General features: G+C 47.0%; 1 protein-coding gene across 1 annotated transcript; it reads left to right on the forward strand.

Annotated features, from left to right (window-relative positions):
- The first annotated feature begins 1,280 nt into the window (after window positions 1–1,280).
- Window positions 1,281–2,745, forward strand: LOC125556504 (uncharacterized). The gene has a single exon (XM_048719226.2). The coding sequence runs from the start codon at window positions 1,380–1,382 to the stop codon at window positions 2,556–2,558; it is 1,179 nt and encodes a 392-aa protein (XP_048575183.1). The 5' UTR covers window positions 1,281–1,379; the 3' UTR covers window positions 2,559–2,745.
- Window positions 2,746–22,641: the final 19,896 nt, after the last annotated feature.

Consider the following 22,641-nt stretch of genomic DNA (forward strand, 5'->3'; position numbering starts at 1 on the left):
CTAACTCCAGTTCAATATTGTGACACGTATTTTAAATCAGAGGGAGTAGATCCTTGTCTATTTAAAAAGAAAAGAAAGTACAACATTCACTCCCTAGTAAGCTGGAACACTTATTTTAGATCGGATGGATTATATCCGTGTCTTTTCAAAAAGAAAAAAAAATACAACATTCACTCCATCTAAAGTCTGACCCAATCAGGAATCACACTAAGAGCATCTACAGCCGCATATAATAAATATGACTCCTCAAACACCCGCGAATGCGCGGGCAGAGACCGAACACTCCGTAAATTAACACAACTGCATCGAGTTCGACAAAGAGCACGTCGGACGCTGCCTGCTCCTGCCGGAAGAACCGCCGGTTGTCCTCCTCATAAGCCTCATCCTGGATAGACTCCAGGATGGCCTACTGCTCCGCCATCTCCGTGACTTGGGCAATGGCGTACTCCGCCTCCGCCTACCCCATGGTGAACCCAGGAGCAAGCTGCTCCGCCTCCGGATCCGCACTCCCATCGGTTCCTGCAGTTGCTCTCCCTCCTCCTCCTCTGGCTCCGATGAGTTCGGAGGCAGACCAACAGCAGTGCGGGCGGCACGCCTCATCTGGATCTCCTCCGTTGTCTGCCAGCGCTCTGGCGTCAGCATAGCATATGTCGTGATCTTGCGCCGGACCATGGCGATGCCGGAGAGCATGGGAGAGCGGGGGAGAGGAGACGGACGGATATGGGTGGCAGCGCAAAGAAGGAGGAGGTGGATGAGCTAGGGTTGGGGACGCCGGCCGGTTTAAATAGCCAAATTTGGCCTCGGCCAGCGAGCCGGAATGACGCCACCCGACGTTCACACTACGACGACGGAGGAAGCGTCTGTCGGACCGCGAGGTTTCCGGGCGTTTTTTGCATCAGACCTTATCGTTAGTCCTATGTGACGGTCCAGCCTGTGCCCGGACACCCCATATCTAACCAATCAGCCGGGCGTTTGATACTCGTTTGAGACGCCTGTCTGAGTCATATTTTTGTGACTAGGGACCGGACGGGCCCCCGGGTAGGCAGGTTTGGGGCGGCTCTAGATGTTCTAACCACTCGTAGGGCACAACAAAAAGTGGAGCCAGATGCTTTGTGGCGGAATTCCCTTTTTGGCTCCCATGCCCCAACTATTCAACCCAGCTGCCTCACCACTCCCCTACTCGTGCATGTATTGGAACGGGTGATGTACCAACTCCATCCAGCTCCTCTAACCACTCGCCATCTCCTACTCCATCACCACCCCAACTATATGTACGCAGCTCGTCATGCTACACCATGCACAACCACAACCACAAGAACCACAGAGCAGCAGCAAGCACCCAAGTGAGAAGTACGAGAAGCTGCTTGAGCTAGCCAGCCATGGAGCTCCTGCCTTCCATAGCCGTCTTCCTACTCCTCTCCTGCTCCCTCGCCGCAGCCACGGTGCCGGCCGGCACGATCGAGCGCGTGTCCAAGCAGCAGATCCTGGCTAGCATCCCGCCGGGCGGGCATGCCGGCCCGCCCGTTCTGTTCCTCACGTCTCCGTCCGGCAAGTACGCGGCTTACTTCGTGCGCACCCACACCGCGCCGGGCGCCGGCGGGCTCGGCGCTGACTTTTGCTACGTCGAGGTGATGGCCGGTGGCGGCAAAGCGGCCGAGGGCGGTGAAGGAGGCGGCGCTGCCGGGGGCGCGAGCGCATGGGAGTCGGAGTGCCGGCCGGTGAGCACGGTGAACACGTGCACCCTGCTCTTCTCGTGGCACGGGCTGGAGGTGTTCGACGGCAGCGAGGAGGTGTGGCACGGCGAGACCAACACCGACGGGACCAACTTCCTGCAGACGCTCGAGCTCGTGGACGACGGCGACATGCGCGTCCGCGACAAGGACGGTGAGCTCGCGTGGCGGGCCAGCGACGAGCCGCGCCACGCGCAGCACTGCGGCGCGCCGGGGTCACCGGGCCTTGCGGCCGCGCTGCCGTCCTTCGCCGAGCCCATCGGCGCGCACAGCAGCAACCTGCCCTTCGGCCAGGTGCAGGGCGGCAACGGCCACGCGGCGGAGCTGCCGCAGGCGGCGGAGCTCGGGGACGGAGTTGTTCCAGGGGCCGGAACAGGTGGCTTGGGTGACGGCTACGGCATTGCACCGGCGGCAGGAGGAGTCGGAGCTGTTGCCCCAGGGGCAGGTGGTTTGGGCGACGGCTACGGCATTGCACCGGCGGTAGGAGGCGCCGGAGGAGTTGGCCCGGGGGCAGGTGGCTTGGGCGACGGCTACGGCATTGCGCCAACGGTAGGAGGTGTTGCCGCGGGGGCAGGGCCCTTCGGCGACGGCTACGGGATCGCACCGGGCGCCGGCGCAGGAGCCTTCGGTGGTGTCGGGGACGTTGCAGGACATGGTGAAGCGGCGACGGCGGCCGGCGGTGTCGCGGGAGTGGCAGGGTTCGGCAGCCAGCCGCTGGTGGACAACAGCCCCTACGACAGTGGAGCCTACAAGAGCAGCCGTGGGGCCGCCCATCTCGTGGCCATTGGAGCTGCGGTGCTTGTCAGCGCCATGGCCGTGGGGTTCTGAACTTCTGATCGGGAAGACGGATTAGTGTGGCAGTTTGGATATGCGCGCGTGCGTTTTTCTTTTCATGTGTTGATATTAGCCATATGCTGTGCTTGTGATTGTGGGTGGTGCAAAATTTGAAGCTGTATTTGTGTGATTTGAGTAAAACTCAAAATTTAATGGAAATGATCCTGTTCTAATTTCTAAACTGGGTGCTTATCTCTAGAACTGCGATTCAAATCAAATACTCAAATAGGTAGATTGTACTTTGCTCATCCGTCGGTGGGTTCAGTTACCATTTTATGGATGTATATGATGCCCAGATTAAATTTTCAAAAACAATAGTAATAAACTAATTTCATTCACGATAATCAGAGGCCAATGTATATATTATCTCCTCTTGGTCCTACATTTGGCAATGAAACACCTTCAGCTCCGTGAAATTTTACAAGCAAATCATGGGATTCTAGCAAGCTCCCGAGCATTTTAATTGGCTATCGATCATTGCTTTATAATATAAAGCGAGGGAAACTTTTTATCGTTTTAATTAGCTATCGAATCAACTTCGCTAGACCCTCATAAACACATTAACGATTGAGATTACCCCGTACATTTTCATAATAGAGGGCACGATGGTCATTTTTAAAGTACATCACCTCTTTTTTTTTGGAGAAACTTTTTTTTGAGACAATATCGCTTAGCTTTATTCAATCTCCAAAATGTTTACAGGAAAGGGAAGCTCCCCCGGTCGGCCTAACCAAACATGACGACCAAAACAGAGTCCTAAAGCATGCCTAGCGAGAGTGTGAGCCTCAAAATTCGAGGTACTAAACTCATGAAATATATTACAGCAAAAGAAATTCCTAGATCAGTCTTTTATTTCATGTAGAATGGCTCCATACCCTGCTGCCGAGTTCACCTTGATGTCATTCATCACCATCTTGCTATCTGAAGCAATATGAATCCGGTTCCGTAAAGATCGTCAGCTAAAGATTGCCCTTCACGTACTCCCAATGCTTCCAGCGTGTTAGGATCAATTATGTGTCTGAAAGTGACAACTGAAGCCTCAAGAAATTTTTCTCTCTGATCCCGACAGACTGCCTCCACAGCTCCGAAACTTCCTTCTACAGAGACCGCTGCATCAACATTAACCTTCGCAAGACCCTCCGGAGGTGCCAACCAAGCCGTTGGTCGGGCTTTGGGCCTTTGTGGCTGCGTCGGAGTTTGCCTTTCAACTATCTATAGATCTCTGAGAAAAAGTTGACAAAAGAATGAGTTGCAAAAGGGCTTTCAAAAATATCTTCATGAATGGCTTTCCTCCTTGATCGCCAAATGGTCCATAAACAGTGGTGGAGCTTGGGCAAGAATCATGGGGGGGCCACTGGCTGGGGGGGCAAACAAATTCACTATAGGCTGATTTTTGGTGCAAAAATAGGCCTAAAACTAAGATATATACATGTATTTTCCTGTGAGCTGGGGGGGCCACCGCCCAGGTTGGCCCCCATGAAGCTCCGCCACTGTCCATAAGGTCACCACCATTCGGGTGAACTGCTCGTGTGACAATGTCTCATGCATAGTAAATAACCAGTTTTTTGCATCCATTGTCAGATTATCAACCATAGCTTCCACAATTACCTTCGAGCAGAGAGACCACACGCTCCACCGCCATAATGCAATCAATCAAAGCATGTTTCCAGTCATCTTCCGTGGCGCAGAAAGCCTTAACTAAAGTACCGAGTGGGGATACGGTGCTTAACTGGGCTGGCCCATCAGGCGTGAGGCCACTTGCTATCTGAGCATGCGTCAGGTAAAAATCCTCGGAAAATAAGAAAAATAGGAAGGATCGAAATCATAACCTCATCCTCTAAACAAGCGGAGCCAGCCACTACTACACCGCCACTACTGACAGTATAAATCACGAAATTTGGTATTAGTTGTTCCCTGTAGATCTGTAGTTTGTACTTTGTATTGGACCAAGTTTTTTTTTAGAAACTTTGTACTACTCAAGTTCTTCAACGGTTTTGCATGTGTATATTTGTTTTGTGTGAAGGAACGTAGTAAGTACCCATGTGGATGCATGTGCAAATCTCAAATCGATTTGTGCAAGCTATGCTTGTACGCGTGTTGTGCGCACATGTCATTTCTGCTGATTTCTTTGTGATAGATTCATGCATGTAGTCTAGTGTATGTGTATGTGTCTCCAAACAGCCATTGTAGCATGTATGTATATGTTCATTTGTTTAATTATTACTCCCAAATTTAAGAAATGTTTAAGTTTTAATTCTTTTAAAGTACGTAGTATGCCATTTGACCGATGTGGAAAGACAACGTGCTTTCAAACAAACGTGCTTTTACCAAAACTAGCTTTTACTAAAACACTCTCCGTTGAACATGATCTAGCTGTGACGCTCGGATATTTAAGCTACAGTAATTCCCTGTTAATTATGTCACATCATCGCGGTTACTGTTGTTAATGTTACGTTAGTTTAAAACGATTCAAATTCAAATTTGAGTTAAAGGCAAACCACAAAAGTTTTCAAATATTAAAACTAAAATCTTCGGATTGTGACAAATAATTCATAGGTAATTATGGTGGAGAAACCATATTTTTATACAATATTCAAATGCACTATAATAAGTAAAACATCGCTAAAACAATTCATTAAATACTTTTATAAGTTATAAAATATTAAACTATTTCATTTGGTAGTCAGACTTTTTATGGCAGAGGGTTAATTTACAACACTAACTTAGGTACTAATTATATATTTTAATAGAGCTAAAGTAAATTGTAAATTAAAAGAAAACAGTAAAAGAAAATAAGAAAACGATAAAAAAAAGAAAGCAGACCCCCCTTCCACTGGCCCACCGGCCCAGCTGGCCGCCGACCAGGCCGGCTCAGCCACGATCCTACATACACCTTCACCCTAACAGGAACCCTAACCCCCACCCCACTTTCCCCGAACTCCTCCCTCTCCCTGACCCGATCTAGGCGCTTCTCACCCGCGCCCTGGTGCCGCCGCTGCCGCTCGCAGTCATCGCCCCGTGCGCCTCCTCCCTCTTGCCGGCGACCTCGCCAACCTCCTCCGCCGCACCTCTGGACGGCCGCCCTTGCCGGAGACCAGCCGCCATCTCGCGGTTCGCCCTCGCCTCGCGCGCCCTTGCCTCCTTGCCCGCACGCTTGGCCGCACCGGGGCCAGGTTCGCAGCCTCACGCTCGCCGGCCGTCGCCCATTCCGGCCGCCTCATCACCGCACTAGACCGAGTCAGGGGGGGGGGGGGGGGGGCTCAACACCGTCGCCCTCGACCTTCTTCCTTGGATACCTCCGCCGGTTGCCTCCCGCTCCAACCCTGTCGCCGGTGCCGCTTCGCCGGACCTCCCCGACCGCCTCCCCGCCGGACTACCTGGAGCCACGACGTCCCCTTCTCACCAACGATTGTTAGGACCCCCCCAGTTTCCCTCTACTCTCCTGTGCATGCTCGTCGCCGGACTGGGTCCCCGCCGCTGCTCCGCACCATCCTAGCGCCCTAGCGTCCTCCGCCCGCGCCCATGCCGTCCCCTGCACTCCACTGCTCCGCCACGGCCGCTCCACAGACCCCCTGCTGCCGCACCAGTCGCCGCCTCCGGCGAGCGTGCGCCCCAGCTCGTCGCTGCCTAGGTCGCCCGTGTGCCCTGTCAGGTGCGCCCCCGCGGGCCAGCGCCCGTTCGGGCAATGCCCGACGCCTGCGCCCGCCCCCGCTGTGGCCTCGGGCCTATGACCGCTGGGCCTCCCCCCTATGCCTATGACAGATGGGGCCCACGCCCAGAAATAAAACAAAAAAAGGTTAATTAAATAATAATTGTTAAATTAATTAATTAATTAGTAAGTTAATTAGTTAACTTTATTAATCTGCTTAATAACCTAATCAACCAGATTAGTTAGTCAAATATTGTTTAGTAAAACATGTATCAATGACACATGGGTCCCACTGGTCCCATTGACCAGTCAAACCGCTGACTAGGATAACCCAGTCAATGACAGGTGGGTCCCATGGGCCCTTTTGACCAGTCTACGGTCCGGTCAAACGCTGACTGGACATTTGACCAGGACCCCACCTGTCAGCCCCTTAGACACACCCTGGGTACACTTCCTGTGTACCCATAGCATTTAAGTGCAAATTTAATTTCAAATTAAATTAAATCCAGAAATTAGAAATCAATTTAAATCTTCAAGTTTTAATATAAAATAATCCGTAACTCTGATGAAAAAAACTTTGTACAAGAAAGTTGCTCAGAACGACGAGACGAATCCGGATACGTAGCCCGTTCGTCCGCCACACATCCCTAGCATAGCAAACACGCAACTTTCCCCCTCCGGTTCATCTGTCCGAAAACATGAAACACCGGGGATACCTTCCCGGATGTTTCCCCCCTTTTTGCCGATATCACCTAGTGCTGCGTTAGGTCACCTCTAGCACCACGTATTGCCATGTTATGCCTTGTAATGCTTTGATTGCTCTGTTATTTATTGTGTTCCCCTCCGTTACTTCTTTCCAGTAGACCCCGAGACTGCTTTCGGTACCCCTATGATCGACTACATCGACGATGAACCCTTGTTGCCAGAGCAACCGGGCAAGTCCCTCCCTTGATCAACCCGACATCGCCTATTCCTTCTCTCTACTGCTTGCATTAGAGTAGTGTAGCATGTTACTGCTTTCGGTTAATCCTATTCTTATGCATAGCCTGTCTTTGCTACTACCGTTGTTACCTTTACCTGCAATCCTAAATGCTTAGTATAGGATGCTAGTATTCCATTAGTGGCCCTACATTCTTGTCCGTCTGCCATGCTATACTACCGGGCCGTGATCACTCGGGAGGTGCTCATGGGTTTATACTTATACATAATGTGTGATACACGTGGTGACTAAAGTTGGGTCGGCTTGTGGAGTACCCCACAAGTGATTTCGATGTGGGGGCTGAAGGGGCAGGTGGTTCCATCCAGGTAGTGATGGGTCTGGTTCCCCCTGATGCTTACTTTATGGCGGAGCGACAGGGCAGGTTGAGACCACCTAGGAGAGAGGTGGGCCTAGCCCTAGTCGGCGTCCGCGTTTACTTCAAAATAACACGCTTAACGAGATCTTAGTATTTGATCTGAGTCTGGCCACTGGCTTATATGCACTAACCAACTACGCGGGAACAGTTATGGGCACTCGACGTCGTGGTATCAGCCAAAGCCTTGTTGACGTCAGCGACTGAGCAGTGCGCGCCGGGTTGGACCGCGTAACACAACTTCCTTTGTAATGGAGGTTGCTAGGTCTGCTCACCGGCCGCCCACGCAACGTGCATGTGTGCAATGGGCGATGGGCCCAGACCCCTGCGCCATAGGATTTAGACCGGCGTGCTGACCTCTCTGTTGTGCCTAGGTAGGGATGCGACGTGTTGATCTTCCGAGGCCGGGCATGACCTAGGAAAGTGTGTTCGGCCAAAGGGGATAGAGCATGTTGGGAAATGTGGTGCACCCCTGCAGGGAAGTTTATCTATTCTAATAGCCGTGTCCCTCGGTAAAAGGACGACCCGGAGTTGTACCTTGACCTTATGACAACTAGAACCGGATACTTAATAAAACACACCATTTCAAGTGCCAGATACAACCTAGTGACTGCTCTCTCATAGGGAAACGAGGAGAGGATCGCTAGGTAGGATTATGCTATGCGGTGATACTTGGTTAACTTACCATCTACTCTCTTCCACTGCTTCAAGACGGAGGCTGCCAGAAGCGTATTCCTCAATAGGACTAGCTATCCCCCTCTTATTCTGGCATTCTACAGTTCAGTCCACAGATACTACCCATTTCATTGATACCAATGCATATGTAGTGTAGATCCTTGTTTGCGAGTACTTTGGATGAGTACTCACGGTTGCTTTGCTACTTCTTTTCCCTCCTTTCCTGGTTATTGCGATCATATGATGGAGTCCAGGAGCCAGAGGATCCCGAGGATGATTCTACATGGAGTTCGGCTTCGAGGAGTAGTTAGGAGGTCCCAGGCAGGAGGCCTGCGCCTCTTTCGATCTGTATCCCAGTTTGTGCTAGCCATCTTATGGAACCTTGTTTAACTTATGTCTGTACTCAGATATTGTTGCTCCCGCTGACTCGTCTATGATCGAGCTCTTGTATTCGAGCCCTCGAGGCCCTCCGGCTTGTAATATGATGCTTGTATGACTTATTTTTTTAGAGTTGTGTTGTGATATCTTCCCATGAGTCCCTGATCTTGATAGTACACGTTTGCGTGTATGATCAGTGTACGATTGAATCGGGGGCGTCACAAGTTGGTATCAGAGCCGAATGCCTGTAGGAATCCCCCTTCCACACTCCTTGGCCGAAGTTGAGTCTAGTCGATGAAAATTGTTTTACTAACTTGGTTGTGAGGCTAATGGGCCCACGTTGCCATTGGGTGGTATTAGGATCTTTTATTGCTCGTCTATACTCTTGGACTCTGATCTCTCTTCTATTCAGGTTAAATGAATTTACTAACTCTGACATTAGGGTCTCGTGATCACATCCACCCGGAGATCCCCTTGTTACAGATGATCGCCTGCTGTACCGAAGGATTCCGAAGATACTCTCCATTGTTCTCTTCCCTACCACCGAAATATCCCTATGGATGAATACCTACACCTATCATTCATACTTTTATTCCCAGTTAATCTTGTCATTACAAGATACCCCGAAATTCTCTCTATTGTTCTGAGAATCCTTTGTTCCCACTGCTTTGCAGCCCTTTTCTGCATTAATACCCTTACGGATAATTCCTCGCACTTATCGAGTATCCGTTCTTCCCTCGTTGTTCATATGATTCAAAAGATACATTGGAATACTATATGATCTCCCGGTAATCCTCTGCCTGCTGTTTCTCTACAAATACTTGTCTGCTTGCATTATTGTTAATCCCATGAGTACAATAATCTTATTGGCATCCTTTGTCACTATCATTTTGAGGTCATTGATTCGATAAGTTGCGAATGCTCGCAATCCTCAACCAGATCCTAGAATTCATCCTTTCCGGCTTAGACGTCATTTTAAACATGAGCTGGATCTCGACCAATCAAATTGCCATTGATTGTACCCCTAATTAAGGCTATTCAACTTATCCATCCCTAATCAGAGCATTGCTTCTGATCCCTTGTCTTGGAATTCATAATTCCTTTGCATTTGAGCTTTGAGTTAGTTAGTTGTTTCTATAATCTGATCTCCTTGCATTCTTTCTTCCTCTGGTTGAGTACCAGTGCTCACATCAGATCCCTTATGGACCACCAGACCCTTTGCCGGATTTTATCCGACAGTGTCCTTCATATTCAATAACCTTGTGAGCCTTCCCACGGGTATATAATGCCTTTGGTAAATTGTATCCTCTGCTTTGTGAACCATGCTCTACTTTCGAGCTTGTATTATTTACTCCGAAGTTTGTTGTATATGTTCCTAAGATGCCCTTGTTGGGGAACGTAGTAATTTCAAAATTTTCCTACGCACACGCAAGATCATGGTGATGCATAGCAACGACAGGGGAGAGTATGATCTACGTACCCTTGTAGATCGCAACGGAAGCGTTGACACAACGTAGAGGAAGTAGTCGTACATCTTCCCGATCCGACCGATCCAAGCACCGTTACTCCGGCACCTCCGAGTTCTTAGCACACTACAGCTCGATGACGCTCCCCGGGCTCCGATCCAGCAAAGCTTCGGGGATGAGTTCTGTCAGCACAACGACGTGGTGATGATGATGATGTTCTACCGACGCAGGGCTTCGCCTAAGCACTACAACGATATGATCGAGGTGGAATATGGTGGCAGGGGGCACCGCACACGGCTAAGGAACGATCACGGGGATCAACTTGTGTGTTCTAGGGTGCCCCCTGCCTCCGTATATAAAGGATCCAAGGGGGGGGGTGCGGCTGGCCATAGGAGGCGCGCAGGAGGAGTCCTACTCCTACCGGGGGTAGGACTCCCCTCCGCGTTCCTTGTCCAACTAGGAGAGGTGGAGGGAGAATAGGAAAGGGGGGGCACCGCCCCTCCCTCCTTGTCCAATTCGGACTAGGGGGAGAGGGGGCGCGCGGCCTGCCCTGGCAGCCCCTTCCTCTTCTCCACATTAGGCCCATGAGGCCCATTAACCCCCCGGGGGGTTTCGGTAACCCCCCGGTGCTCCGGTTTTATCCGAAACTTCCCCGGAACCCTTCCGGTGTCCGAATGTAGTCATCCAATATATCAATCTTTATGTCTCGACCATTCCGAGACTCCTCGTCATGTCCGTGATCACATCCGGGACTCCGAACTAACTTCGGTACATCAAAATGCATAAACTCATAATAACTGTCATCGTAACTTTAAGCGTGCGGACCCTACGATTCGAGAACAATGTAGACATGACTGAGACAAATCTCCGGTCAATAACCAATAGCGGGACCTGGATGCCCATATTGGCTCCTACATATTCTACGAAGATCTTTATCGGTCAGACCGCATAACAACATACGTTGTTCCCTTTGTCATCGGTATGTTACTTGCCCGAGATTCGATCGTCGGTATCCAATACCTAGTTCAATCTCGTTACCGGCAAGTCTCTTTACTCGTTCTGTAATACATCATCTCACAACTAACTTATTAGTTGCAATGCTTGCAAGGCTTATGTGATGTGCATTACCGAGAGGGCCCAGAGATACCTCTCCGACAATCGGAGTGACAAATCCTAATCTCGAAATACGCCAACCCAACATCTACCTTTGGAGACACCTGTAGTGCTCCTTTATAATCACCCAGTTACGTTGTGACGTTTGGTAGCACCCAAAGTGTTCCTCTGGCAAACGGGAGTTGCATAATCTCATAGTCATAGGAACATGTATAAGTCATGAAGAAAGCAATAGCAACATACTAAACGATCGGGTGCTAAGCTAATGGAATGGGTCATGTCAATCAGATCATTCAACTAATGATGTGATCTCGTTAATCAAATAACAACTCTTTTGTCCATGGTTAGGAAACATAACCATCTTTGATTAACGAGCTAGTCAAGTAGAGGCATACTAGTGACACTTTGTTTGTTTATTTATTCACATATGTATTATGTTTCCGGTTAATACAATTCTAGCATGAATAATAAACATTTATCATGATATAAGGAAATAAATAATAACTTTATTATTGCCTCTAGGGCATATTTCCTTCCGTCTCCCACTTGCACTAGAGTTAATAATCTAGATTACAAATGATTCTAACACCCATGGAGCCTTGGTGCTGATCATGTTTTGCTCGTGGAAGAGGCTTAGTCAACGGGTCTGCAACATTCAGATCCGTATGTATCTTGCAAATCTCTATGTCTCCCACCTGGACTAGATCCCGGATGGAATTGAAGCGTCTCTTGATGTGCTTGGTTCTCTTGTGAAATCTGGATTCCTTTGCCAGGGCAATTGCACCAGTATTGTCACAAAAGATTTTCATTGGACCCGATGCACTAGGTATGACACCTAGATCGGATATGAACTCCTTCATCCAGACTCCTTCATTTGCTGCTTCCGAAGCAGCTATGTACTCCGCTTCACATGTAGATCCCGCTACGACGCTTTGTTTAGAACTGCACCAACTGACAGCTCCACCGTTTAATGTAAACACGTATCCGGTTTGCGATTTAGAATCGTCCGGATCAGTGTCAAAGCTTGCATCAACGTAACCTTTTACGATGAGCTCTTTGTCACCTTCATATACGAGAAACATATCCTTAGTCCTTTTCAGGTACTTCAGGATGTTCTTGACCGCTGTCCAGTGATCCACTCCTGGATTACTTTGGTACCTGCCGGGGTACTGATCCACGAGCACCTGTGGGACCGGCGGACCGAGTCCCTTTCGGTTCGGCGGGGGCGGAGGTCGCACGAAGAGCGGATCGAGGCGAAACACGCGAGCGATTTACCCAGGTTCGGGCCGCACAGATGCGTAAAACCCTACTCCTGCTTTGTGGTTTGTATTGATTTCTTGCTCGGGAGCGCGGAGTGTTACAGTACACACCAGCAGATAACGAGACCGAGCGTGAGTGTTCTCCGAACTAGCTAACCCCTTCTACGTTGCGCATGGGCCTCCTTTTATATGCTCAAGGGGTCACCGACAGGTGGCAGCGTAGACAAGGGTAAAAATGGAAAGGTGCTGCGGTAGGTACAACTACCCGCTACAGTGTATCATACCTAACCCTGACGGCAGGGGACAAGGGCATTAAATGCCCGTCTGTGTCGCCTAAACAGTGCAAAAGGGACCGTCAGGGACGCCACCGCTCGCCACGATGGCGATCTTGTCAGCGCCGCTTGCCACCGCGCACCGCTGGTTGCACAGCCTCCCGCCACGCACGCCTGGAAGGGTCCCAGAGCGACACGTTGGTGGATGTGCTGGAGCGCGGGCACAGAGTAGTGGCTTGCCGCGGCAAGCGCCTTGCCGTGGTCGTCGTCTTGTCGCGTCCGGGAGCTTGTCGCTCACCGGGTCTTGCCGGGATGCGTGGCGCGCCACGGCAAGTTCCTTGAGATGCCTTGGTTGGCCTTCCCGGCAAGCTCCTCTTGCCGGAGTCTTGAGATGCCTTGGTTGGCCTTTCCAGCAAGCTCCTCTTGCCGGAGTCTTGAGATGCCTTGGTTGGCCTTCCCGGCAAGCTCCTCTTGCCGGGGTCTTGTCATGCCTTGGTTTGGATACTTTGTCCTTGAATGGCTCCAAAGGAACCATGGAGGATCCTGGCGGTCACCCGGCAAGCTTTGCCGCGGGATGCTGCGACTGCCCGTGCACAAGTTCGGGATACTAGGGTACCCCTACTCTAGTACACCGACAGTACCTCCCTGCCAAACTTATAGCAAGGCACACATCAGGTCTGGTACACAGCATTGCATACATAATAGAGCCTATGGCTGAAGCATAGGGAACATCTTTCATATTCTCTCTATCTTCTGCAGTGGTCGGGCATTGAGTCTTACTCAACTTCACACCTTGTAATACAGGCAAGAACCCTTTCTTTGCTTGATCCATTTTGAACTTTTTCAAAATCTTGTCAAGGTATGTGCTTTGTGAAAGTCCAATTAAGCGTCTTGATCTATCTCTATAGATCTTTATGCCTAATATGTAAGCAGCTTCACCGAGGTCTTTCATTGAAAAACTCTTATTCAAGTATCCCTTTATGCTATCCAGAAATTCTATATTATTTCCAATCAGTAATATGTCATCCACATATAATATCAGAAATGCTACAGAGCTCCCACTCACTTTCTTGTAAATACAGGCTTCTCCGAAAGTCTGTATAAACCCAAATGCTTTGATCACACTATCAAAGCGTTTATTCCAACTCCGAGAGGCTTGCACCAGTCCATAAATGGATCGCTGGAGCTTGCACACTTTGTTAGCTCCCTTTGGATCGACAAAACCTTCTGGTTGCATCATATACAACTCTTCTTCCAGAAATCCATTCAGGAATGCAGTTTTGACATCCATCTACCAAATTTCATAATCATAAAATGCGGCAATTGCTAACATGATTCGGACAGACTTAAGCATCGCTACGGGTGAGAAGGTCTCATCGTAGTCAATCCCTTGAACTTGCCGAAAACCTTTTGCGACAAGTCGAGCTTTGTAGACAGTAATATTACCGTCAGCGTCAGTCTTCTTCTTGAAGATCCATTTATTCTCAATTGCTTGCCGATCATCGGGCAAGTCAACCAAAGTCCATACTTTGTTCTCATACATGGATCCCATCTCAGATTTCATGGCTTCAAGCCATTTTGCGGAATCTGGGCTCACCATCGCTTCTTCATAGTTCGTAGGTTCATCATGATCTAGTAGCATGACTTCCAGAACAGGATTACTGTACCACTCTGGCGCGGATCTCACTCTGGTTGATCTACGAGGTTCAGTAGTATCTTGATCTAAAGTTTCGTGATCATCATCATTAGCTTCCTCACTAACTGGTGTAGGTGTCACTGAAACAGTTTTCTGTGATGTACTACTTTCCAATAAGGGAGCAGGTACAGTTACCTCGTCAAGTTCTACTTTCCTCCCACTCACTTCTTTCGAGAGAAACTCCTTCTCTAGAAAGGATCCATTCTTAGCAACGAATGTCTTGCCTTCGGATCTGTGATAGAAGGTGTACCCAACAGTCTCCTTTGGGTATCCTATGAAGACACATTTCTCCGATTTGGGTTCGAGCTTATCAGGTTGAAGCTTTTTCACATAAGCATCGCAGCCCCAAATTTTCAGAAACGACAACTTTGGTTTCTTGCCAAACCATAGTTCATAAGGCGTCGTCTCAACGGATTTTGATGGTGTCCTATTTAACGTGAATGCGGCCGTCTCTAGAGCGTATCCCCAAAACGATAGCGGTAAATCAGTAAGAGACATCATAGATCGCACCATATCTAGTAAAGTACGATTACGACGTTCGGACACACCATTACGCTGTGGTGTTCCGGGTGGCGTGAGTTGCGAAACTATTCCACATTGCTTCAAATGTACACCAAACTCGTAACTCAAATATTCTCCTCCATGATCAGATCGTAGAAACTTTATTTTCTTGTTACGATGATTTTCAACTTCACTCTGAAATTCATTGAACTTTTCAAATGTCTCAGACTTATGTTTCATTAAGTAGATATACCCATATCTGCTTAAGTCATCTGTGAAGGTGAGAAAATAACGATATCCGCCACGAGCTTCAATATTCATCGGACCACATACATCTGTATGTATGATTTCCAACAAATTTGTTGCTCTCTCCATCGTACCAGAGAACTGTGTTTTAGTCATCTTGCCCATGAGGCACGGTTCGCAAGTACCAAGTGATTCATAATCAAGTGGTTCCAAAAGTCCATCAGTATGGAGTTTCTTCATGCGCTTTACACCGATATGACCTAAACGACAGTGCCACAAATAAGTTGCACTTTCATTATCAACTCTGCATCTTTTGGCTTCAACACTATGAATATGTGTATTACTACTATCGAGATTCAATAAGAATAGACCACTCTGCAAGGGTGCATGACCATAAAAGATATTACTCATATAAATAGAACAACCATTATTCTCTGATTTAAATGAATAACCGTCTCGCATTAAACAAGATCCAGATATAATGTTCATGCTCAACGCTGGCACCAAATAACAATTATTTAGGTCTAATACTAATCCCGAAGGTAGATGTAGAGGTAGCGTGCTGACCGCGATCACATCGACTTTGGAACCGTTTCCCACGCGCATCGTCACCTCATCCTTAGCCAATCTTCGCTTAATCCGTAGTCCCTGTTTCGAGTTGCAAATATTAGCAACAGAACCAGTATCAAATACCCAGGTGCTACTGTGAGCATTAGTAAGGTACACATCAATAACATGTATATCACATATACCTTTGTTCACCTTGCCATCCTTCTTATCCGCCAAATACTTGGGGCAGTTCCGCTTCCAGTGACCAGTCTGCTTGCAGTAGAAGCACTCAGTTTCAGGCTTAGGTCCAGACTTGGGTTTCTTCTCTTGAGCAGCAACTTGCTTGCCGTTCTTCTTGAAGTTCCCCTTCTTCTTCCCTTTGCCCTTTTTCTTGAAACTAGTGGTCTTGTTGACCATCAACACTTGATGCTCCTTCTTGATTTCTACCTCCACAGCTTTTAGCATTGCGAAGAGCTCGGGAATAGTCTTATTCATCCCTTGCATATTATAGTTCATCACGAAGCTCTTGTAGCTTGGTGGCAGTGATTGGAGAATTCTGTCAATGACGCAATCATCTGGAAGATTAACTCCCAATTGAATCAAGTGATTATTATACCCAGACATTTTGAGTATATGCTCACTGACAGAACTGTTCTCCTCCATCTTGCAGCTATAGAACTTATTGGAGACTTCATATCTCTCAATCCGTGCATTTTCTTGAAATATTAACTTCAACTCCTGGAACATCTCATATGCTCCATGACGTTCAAAACGTCGTTGAAGTCCCGATTCTAAGCCGTAAAGCATGGCACACTGAACTATCGAGTAGTCATCAGCTTTGCTCTGCCAAACGTTCATAACATCTGGTGTTGCTCCAGCAGCAGGCCTGGCACCCAGCGGTGCTTCCAGGACGTAATTCTTCTGGGCAGCAATGAGGATAATCCTCAAGTTATGGACCCAGTCCGTGTAATTGCTACCATCATCTTTCAACTTTGCTTTCTCAAGGAACGCATTAAAATTCAACGGAACAACAGCACGAGCCATCTATCTACAATCAACATAAAACAAGCAAGATACTATCAGGGACTAAGTTCATGATAAATTTAAGTTCAATTAATCATATTACTTAAGAACTCCCACTTAGATAGACATCCCTCTAATCTTCTAAGTGATCACGTGATCCAAATCAACTAAACCATGTCAGATCATCACGTGAGATGGAGTAGTTTCATTGGTGAACATTACTATGTTGATCATATCTACTATATGATTCACGCTCGACCTTTCGGTCTCCGTGTTCCGAGGCCATATCTGCATATGCTAGGCTCGTCAAGTATAACCTGAGTATTCCGCGTGTGCAACTGTTTTGCACCCGTTGTATTTGAACGTAGAACCTATCACACCCGATCATCACGTGGTGTCTCAGCACGAAGAACTTTCACAACGGTGCATACTCAGGGAGAATACTTCTTGATAATTTAGTGAGAGATCATCTTATAATGCTACGGTCAATCAAAGCAAGATAAGATGCATAAAAGATAAACATCACATGCAATCAATATAAGTGATATGATATGGCCATCATCATCTTGTGCTTGTGATCTCCATCTCTGAAGCACCGTCGTGATCACCATCGTCACCGGCGCGACACCTTGATCTCCATCGTAGCATCGTTGTCGTCTCGGCAATCTTATGCTTCCATGACTATCGCTACCGTTTAGTGATAAAGTAAAGCATTACATCGCGATTGCATTGCATACAATAAAGCGACAACCATATGGCTCCTTCCGGTTGCCGATAACTCGGTTACAAAACATGATCATCTCATACAATAAAATTTAGCATCATGTCTTGACCATATCACATCACAACATGCCCTGCAAAAACAAGTTAGACGTCCTTTACTTTGTTGTTGCAAGTTTTACGTGGCTGCTACGGGCTTAAGTAAGAACCAATCTCACCTACGCATCAAAACCACAACGATAGTTTGTCAAGTTGATGCCGTTTTAACCTTCGCAAGGACCGGGCGTAGCCACAATCGGTTCAACTAAAGTTGGAGAGACTGTCGCCCGCAAGCCACCTATGTGCAAAGCACAACCATAAAACCTAGGCTCGGATGCCACTGTTGGGGAACGTAGTAATTTCAAAATTTTCCTACGCACACGCAAGATCATGGTGATGCATAGCAACGAGAGGGGAGAGTATGATCTACGTACCCTTGTAGATCGCAACAAAAGCGTTGACACAACGTAGAGGAAGTAGTCGTACGTCTTCCCGATCCGACCGATCCAAGCACCATTACTCCGGCACCTCCGAGTTCTTAGCACACGTACAACTCGATGACGCTCCCCAGGCTCCGATCCAGCAAAGCTTCGGGGATGAGTTCCGTCAGCACAACGGCGTGGTGACGATGATGATGTTCTACCGACGCAGGGCTTCGCCTAAGCACTACAACGATATGATCGAGGTGGAATATGGTGGCAGGGGGCACCGCACACGGCTAAGGAACGATCACGGGGATCAACTTGTGTGTTCTAGGGTGCCCCCTGCCTCCGTATATAAAGGATCCAAGGGGGGGGGTGCGGCTGGCCATAGGAGGCGCGCAGGAGGAGTCCTACTCCTACCGGGAGTAGGACTCCCCTCCCCGTTCCTTGTCCAACTAGGAGAGGTGGAGGGAGAATAGGAAAGGGGGGGCGCCGCCCCTCCCTCCTTGTCCAATTCGGACTAGGGGGAGAGGGGGCGCGCGGCCTGCCCTGGCAGCCCCTTCCTCTTCTCCACATTAGGCCCATGAGTCCCATTAACCCCCCGGGGGGTTCCGGTAACCCCCCGGTGCTCCGGTTTTATCCGAAACTTCCCCGGAACCCTTTCGGTGTCCGAATGTAGTCATCCAATATATCAATCTTTATGTCTCGACCATTCCGAGACTCCTCGTCATGTCCGTGATCACATCCGGGACTCCGATCTAACTTCGGTACATCAAAATGCATAAACTCATAATAACTGTCATCGTAACTTTAAGCGTGCGGACCCTACGGTTCGAGAACAATGTAGACATGACTGAGACAAATCTCTGGTCAATAACCAATAGCGGGACCTGGATGCCCATATTGGCTCCTACATATTCTACGAAGATCTTTATCGGTCAGACCGCATAACAACATACGTTGTTCTCTTTGTCATCGGTATGTTACTTGCCCGAGATTCGATCGTCGGTATCCAATACCTAGTTCAATCTCGTTACCGGCAAGTCTCTTTACTCGTTCTGTAATACATCATCTCACAACTAACTTATTAGTTGCAATGCTTGCAAGGCTTATGTGATGTGCATTACCGAGAGGGCCCAGAGATACCTCTCCGACAATCGGAGTGACAAATCCTAATCTCGAAATACGCCAACCCAACATCTACCTTTGGAGACACCTGTAGTGCTCCTTTATAATCACCCAGTTACGTTGTGACGTTTGGTAGCACCCAAAGTGTTCCTCTGGCAAACGGGAGTTGCATAATCTCATAGTCATAGGAACATGTATAAGTCATGAAGAAAGCAATAGCAACATACTAAACGATCGGGTGCTAAGCTAATGGAATGGGTCATGTCAATCAGATCATTCAACTAATGATGTGATCTCGTTAATCAAATAACAACTCTTTTGTCCATGGTTAGGAAACATAACCATCTTTGATTAACGAGCTAGTCAAGTAGAGGCATACTAGTGACACTTTGTTTGTTTATTTATTCACATATGTATTATGTTTCCGGTTAATACAATTCTAGCATGAATAATAAACATTTATCATGATATAAGGAAATAAATAATAACTTTATTATTGCCTCTAGGGCATATTTCCTTCCGTCTCCCACTTGCACTAGAGTTAATAATCTAGATTACAAATGATTCTAACACCCATGGAGCCTTGGTGCTGATCATGTTTTGCTCGTGGAAGAGGCTTAGTCAACGGGTCTGCAACATTCAGATCCGTATGTATCTTGCAAATCTCTATGTCTCCCACCTGGACTAGATCCCGGATGGAATTGAAGCGTCTCTTGATGTGCTTGGTTCTCTTGTGAAATCTGGATTCCTTTGCCAGGGCAATTGCACCAGTATTGTCACAAAAGATTTTCATTGGACCCGATGCACTAGGTATGACACCTAGATCGGATATGAACTCCTTCATCCAGACTCCTTCATTTGCTGCTTCCGAAGCAGCTATGTACTCCGCTTCACATGTAGATCCCGCTATGACGCTTTGTTTAGAACTGCACCAACTGACAGCTCCACCGTTTAATGTAAACACGTATCCGGTTTGCGATTTAGAATCGTCCGGATCAGTGTCAAAGCTTGCATCAACGTAACCTTTTACGATGAGCTCTTTGTCACCTTCATATACGAGAAACATATCCTTAGTCCTTTTCAGGTACTTCAGGATGTTCTTGACCACTGTCCAGTGATCCACTCCTAGATTACTTTGCTACCTCCCTGCCAAACTTATAGCAAGGCACACATCAGGTCTGGTACACAGCATTGCATACATAATAGAGCCTATGGCTGAAGCATAGGGAACATCTTTCATATTCTCTCTATCTTCTGCAGTGGTCGGGCATTGAGTCTTACTCAACTTCACACCTTGTAATACAGGCAAGAACCCTTTCTTTGCTTGATCCATTTTGAACTTTTTCAAAATCTTGTCAAGGTATGTGCTTTGTGAAAGTCCAATTAAGCGTCTTGATCTATCTCTATAGATCTTTATGCCTAATATGTAAGCAGCTTCACCGAGGTCTTTCATTGAAAAACTCTTATTCAAGTATCCCTTTATGCTATCCAGAAATTCTATATTATTTCCAATCAGTAATATGTCATCCACATATAATATCAGAAATGCTACAGAGCTCCCACTCACTTTCTTGTAAATACAGGCTTCTCCGAAAGTCTGTATAAACCCAAATTCTTTGATCACACTATCAAAGCGTTTATTCCAACTCCGAGAGGCTTGCACCAGTCCATAAATGGATCGCTGGAGCTTGCACACTTTGTTAGCTCCCTTTGGATCGACAAAACCTTCTGGTTGCATCATATACAACTCTTCTTCCAGAAATCCATTCAGGAATGCAGTTTTGACATCCATCTGCCAAATTTCATAATCATAAAATGCGGCAATTGCTAACATGATTCGGACAGACTTAAGCATCGCTACGGGTGATAGCAACATACTAAACGATCGGGTGCTAAGCTAATGGAATGGGTCATGTCAATCAGATCATTCAACTAATGATGTGATCTCGTTAATCAAATAACAACTCTTTTGTCCATGGTTAGGAAACATAACCATCTTTGATTAACGAGCTAGTCAAGTAGAGGCATACTAGTGACACTTTGTTTGTCTATGTATTCACACATGTATTATGTTTCCGGTTAATACAATTCTAGCATGAATAATAAACATTTATCATGATATAAGGAAATAAATAATAACTTTATTATTGCCTCTAGGGCATATTTCCTTCAGTCCTCATGGGTTGAACCTACGCCTTCCCTAATCCGTGTGAACCCGAAAGATTTCATGGGTCATACTTATCTGGTATTGCACCAGGTAAAAACTTTCAACAACTAATGTCATTTTCGAAATATGAGAGGTGAATGGAAGGTTATGCATTGAAGAAGTGGGAGTCAACCTTGAACCTTTGTGTTCATGCCCATGGACACGATGTAGATCCTATCATGGAAGCTTCTCATAATAATAACTATTTCCTTGAAATAATATCCTTTGGTATCGATGAATTTATCCTTTGCAATCATGTTTCCGACCATGTGTTCTTCTCTGATCCCATTTCACGGGCAAGATTAAGCACTTGTCTTCTGTGGATCAATACACCAGTGACCAGTCCAACCTTTACTTTGATCTACCGTCGAGTATTACACCCTGGTATCTCGAGAATATCATGGAACTGCATAATTTTTTATGGGGTCTTCATCAACTATTATTTCTCACCGAATCCAATTTTTCCTGCGTTCTGGGTTGTCATCAACCGAGAACACCGAATAGTGAATCGAGTCCGCACTCCGATTCAATAACTCTTAAGTAATTTTCGTTGCTTACGAGTTTAATAACCCTTCAAGTCATTCCTAGCGTGATTGGCTATATCATTATCGTGCTGATTTTATCTGTGCTACCTGGTTCTTAATCCCGGAGCACAACTTTTGACGATGAGCTAAGCTTTCGTCGATCTTCCCTGTCTTATCGTTTCACCTCGAACAGCAAGCTTGATTCTGAGTTGGTGTCATATCCATGGATCCAATAATATTTCGCTGCATCAGTCCTTTTGCTAGATGTAGTCGCTGTTTGATTACTTCTTCGTGGAGCCTCTCGACAAATTTTTGTGATCTTCATCAACATTTTGACTCCTTCCCAGATATTAATTGAGTTCATGATGATAACTGCCATCTCCGTCCGTTAGTAATTTGAGTTACCACCAACAACATCCTTACCTTCATATCATGACAAACTTGTTCATGATACGGATGCAACTTGCTATCCAGCTTGTATCATAATCTACCTTGAAGTAATACTGTCTTGTATGTCAAGAATGTTGTGAGAATTTCACCACCTCTTAAGAAATTCTTGCTATAATGATACTTCTCACCCTCACCATTCTTTCTTGGTACCCGTGTTGTTTCCAACCAGAATACCGATGATTGGACTGTCATGTGTAAAATTCGAAATTACTAGCAACCTTATTGCTTGTAAGATAATGTACGATAGTTTCATTCCTTGTGTTTTGGTTATTGAATCACCATTCTAAACATTAATCATGCTACCTAAGCCCATATTATGGGTGCACCTTTCAACCAATAGTTAATTGTGTATGTTTTCCTCGAGCATACATCATTATACCATCTGTTTTGACAAATGTTATGTCCTTGT

Source organism: Triticum urartu, chromosome 5A (assembly GCF_056163025.1).
Source record: "Triticum urartu cultivar PI428250 chromosome 5A, HENAU_Tu73, whole genome shotgun sequence".
NCBI classification, from domain to species: Eukaryota; Viridiplantae; Streptophyta; class Magnoliopsida; order Poales; family Poaceae; genus Triticum; species Triticum urartu.

Coding starts and splice junctions, on each gene's coding strand:
- LOC125556504 (XM_048719226.2), top strand. CDS start 1,380: ATGGAGCTCCTGCCTTCCATAGCCGTCTTCCTACTCCTCTCCTGCTCC.